Genomic DNA, 3357 nt, shown 5'->3' with positions numbered 1-3357 from the left:
GTGAGTTCGAGACCAGCCTGGTCTACAAGAGCTAGTTCCAGGACAGGCTCCAAAACCACAGCGAAACCCTGTCTCGAAAAACCAAAAAAAAAAAAGATTCTGCAAGACCAACTGATTGAACATAGTGGTTATGGAGCCGTAAGATAGTACAGGTCAGAGTCGAGCTATCTTGGGCATTGTTAGTGCTTCAGAAAGCCATTCCCTGCCCACCTGTTGCTGACCTAATATCCTGGACTATAAAAACCTCTAAAATGTGTTATAGGACAAAATGAAAAGTGCATTCTCAGCAAACCACTAGCTTTCATCAGTCCAAAAGCTTGAGAATATCACCAGATAGCATCTGAAAACTATAAAGGAGTTTTTCCTGCTTTTCTATGGCCTACCTGTGGGCACCATCAGTGTATTTGGACAAGCTTGATTTATGACTTTGTTCTCTTTTTAATGTTTATTTATTTATTTAGGTGCATTTATGTTTTGCCTGAATATATGTGTGAGAGAGGAGGTGTCTGATCCTTTCTAGACAGCTGTGTGTTGCCATGTGGGTGCTGGGAAATGGACACAGGTCCTCTGGAACAGCATCCAGTGCTCTTAACCACTAAGCCATCTCTCCAGCCCCAACTTTTTGTTCTGTAGATAATACAGTCGCATGGAACCACTTCTACCGTGGAGCATGTCTTTTTCTTTTTTGACATTTTTACTTAGTTTTATTTTATGTGTATGGGTGTTTTGCCTGCATATATGTCTGTGCACCATGCGAGGCCAGAGGAAGATATTGGATCCCTGGAGCTGGAGCTACAGATTATTGTGCGCTGTCATGCGGGTGCTGGGAATGGAATAGGACCTCTGGAAGAGCAGCCAGTGCTCTTAATCACTAATCCGTCTCTTCAGCCTGGACCATGTTCTTCAAAGCAAACTGAATTCATGTTCCTGAGTTATGGTACTTCAAATTTGACCACAGATAGCTTTCACTCCCTGTGAGATTAGAGCTTTCTTTTTGTATCAACAAAACACATAGTAAAACACTATTTAGGACATTCAACAATTACCAGAGGTTCCTCTAGTCAAAATTTGGGTGAAACAAGTAAAATACAATAATCATTTCAAATTGTCATTCTTTTTCTGTTGTTGTTTTTTGTTTTTGTTTGGTTTTTTTTTTGTTCTTGTTTGGTTTTGGTTTTTCGAGACAGGGTTTCTCTGTGGCTTTGGAGCCTGTCCTGGAACTAGCTCTGTAGACCAGGCTGGTCTCGAACTCACAGAGATCCGCCTGCCTCTGCCTCCTGAGTGCTGGGATTAAAGGCGTGCGCCACCATCGCCCTGCCTTGTTTTTGTTTTCAAGACAGGGTTTCTCTGTGTAGCTCTGGCTATCCTTGAACTCTCTCTGTAGACGAGGCTGGCCTCAAACTCAGAGATCTGCTTGTCTCTGCCTCCTGAGTGTTTGTCCCAGCTATGTTGTCATTTCTTAACTTGAAATTAAGGGATCTATTTCACTATACAGAGAAACCCTGTCTTAGGGAAAAAAAAGTCTATTTCAGAAAATATTATTTAAATATACTCCTTCATTCAAAAAGTGGCCTTGAAATTTCTTTAAGTATCTGTAGCAACTTCTAATTTAAGCCTTTTAAAAACTAAGGTGATGGTTAACCCATTGCCTAACTGAAGATAATTTGGGTTTTTTTTTTTTTACTGTATAGAAACAGAAGAAAGTCCTAAATCAAGAAGATCTTGATTGGTCAAGTTTCAGTTGTAAAATATTATATAAAATGATTGCAAAATCAACTTATCTCCTCTTAAATTCCAGGTCCTTCAGTAGACTGGTGGGCACTTGGAGTCTGCTTGTTTGAATTTCTAACTGGAATTCCCCCTTTTAATGATGAAACTCCACAACAAGTATTCCAGAATATTTTAAAAAGAGGTGATTCTCATTTTTTTCTCTATTAAGATAGAGTCAGAGTTGGAGGATGTAAAATACTTGTCTAGCATAAACAAGACCCCATCCATAGAACAAAACAATCCATTTATCTTTATTATTTGGGAATGATTAACAAACCTGTTTAATAAAAGTATTTTTTAAGATTTATTTTATTATTATGTTCTGGTATTTTTACATTATTCTGGTATTTATTACATGTTCTGGTATTGTGAGCTACCATGTGGTTGCTGGGAATTGAACTCGGGACCTCTAGAAGAGCAGCCAGTTCTCTTAACCTCTAAGCCATCTCTCTAGCCCCCTAATACAGGTATTTTAATATAAAATTAAGGAGAAAGAGGGGTATGAAAATAAGAGGCATTCAAAACAAAGTAAGATACACCCAGATTATGGGTGTCAACTTCTCCAAGGTTTGCAGAAAGTAAGACATACCCAAGTGTGGATCCCCAAGGGAAAGTCAAATAATTTTACTTATATATGTGTATCTGTAGATATCCCTTGGCCAGAAGGTGAAGAAAAGCTATCTGATGATGCTCAAAGTGCAGTGGATATGCTGTTAACCATTGATGATACAAAGAGAGCTGGAATGAAAGGTAAGGTTTTTTTGTCAATGAACTATTTTACGCTTGCTTGGTTCCAGGTAGTAATTATAACATCAGGTTCTAGTACAATAATCTGACTGCTCAATGGTAAAAAGATAGTTCCTTGAGATAATGCATTTGTATATTTATCTTTAATTTAAACTCAATGCAGTGTAGTCACAACTCACACACTCAATTTTGTAACCTTCCATGAGGCACCAGAAACCATATTGTAGCATATCTTTCTATACCTGATAGTCAACTATCCATAAGTTTAGCACATCTATGAATATCCTGTTGTGTAGTTTTTTTATTGTTTAACTTCTGATTCCATTACAAATCATTCCATCCCAGGTTGCCTCATATAAGACTTATTCAGTATGTTATGAACCATTCGGGGGCTTTTTTAATGCTTGGGAATATATACTTGATCCTACTTTTGAAACTGAAGTAAATCTCATTGACAGCAGCCTTAAAATAAGTTTTCTTAATGTTAAGGATATGGCTAAGATATGAAGGTCGTGCTTACTTTGTGTCAGGCCCCAGGGTCACTCTGCAGCACCTAAAAACTTCAATGATCTTATTGTAATATAGACAAATAAGCATTGTGTCCACAAATGCATTTCTATATGAAGCAGAGGATATGCAAAAGAATGAACTTTGAAAATAAGTCATGTCAGATGGAGAAATGATCATCAGGCCAAAGCACTTGCTACACAACCAGAGTTCAATTCCCAGAATTCACAGTAGAGGAGAGAAGCAACTCATCAAAGTTGTCCTCTGAGCTTTACTCACACCCATGTTCACACACAATTTGTGTGTGTGTGTGTGTGTGTGTGTGTGTGTGTG

The 3357-nt window shown here is 38.1% G+C and overlaps 1 protein-coding gene across 1 annotated transcript in view; it reads left to right on the top strand.

Annotated features, from left to right (window-relative positions):
* Positions 1-3357, top strand: part of Mastl (microtubule associated serine/threonine kinase like) — a 51241-nt gene that overhangs the window by 37135 nt on the left and 10749 nt on the right. The window contains exons 10-11 of the mRNA XM_005354764.3: positions 1799-1912; positions 2419-2520. Coding sequence (XP_005354821.1) covers positions 1799-1912; positions 2419-2520 — 216 coding nt within the window. The remainder of the gene's footprint in view (positions 1-1798; positions 1913-2418; positions 2521-3357) is intronic.

The sequence above is a fragment of the Microtus ochrogaster genome, chromosome 16, assembly GCF_000317375.1.
Source record: "Microtus ochrogaster isolate Prairie Vole_2 chromosome 16, MicOch1.0, whole genome shotgun sequence".
In the NCBI taxonomy this organism is placed as follows: Eukaryota; Metazoa; Chordata; class Mammalia; order Rodentia; family Cricetidae; genus Microtus; species Microtus ochrogaster.
The sequence above is the reverse complement of the archived record's forward strand: the minus strand, read 5'-3'. Positions and strand labels throughout refer to the sequence as shown.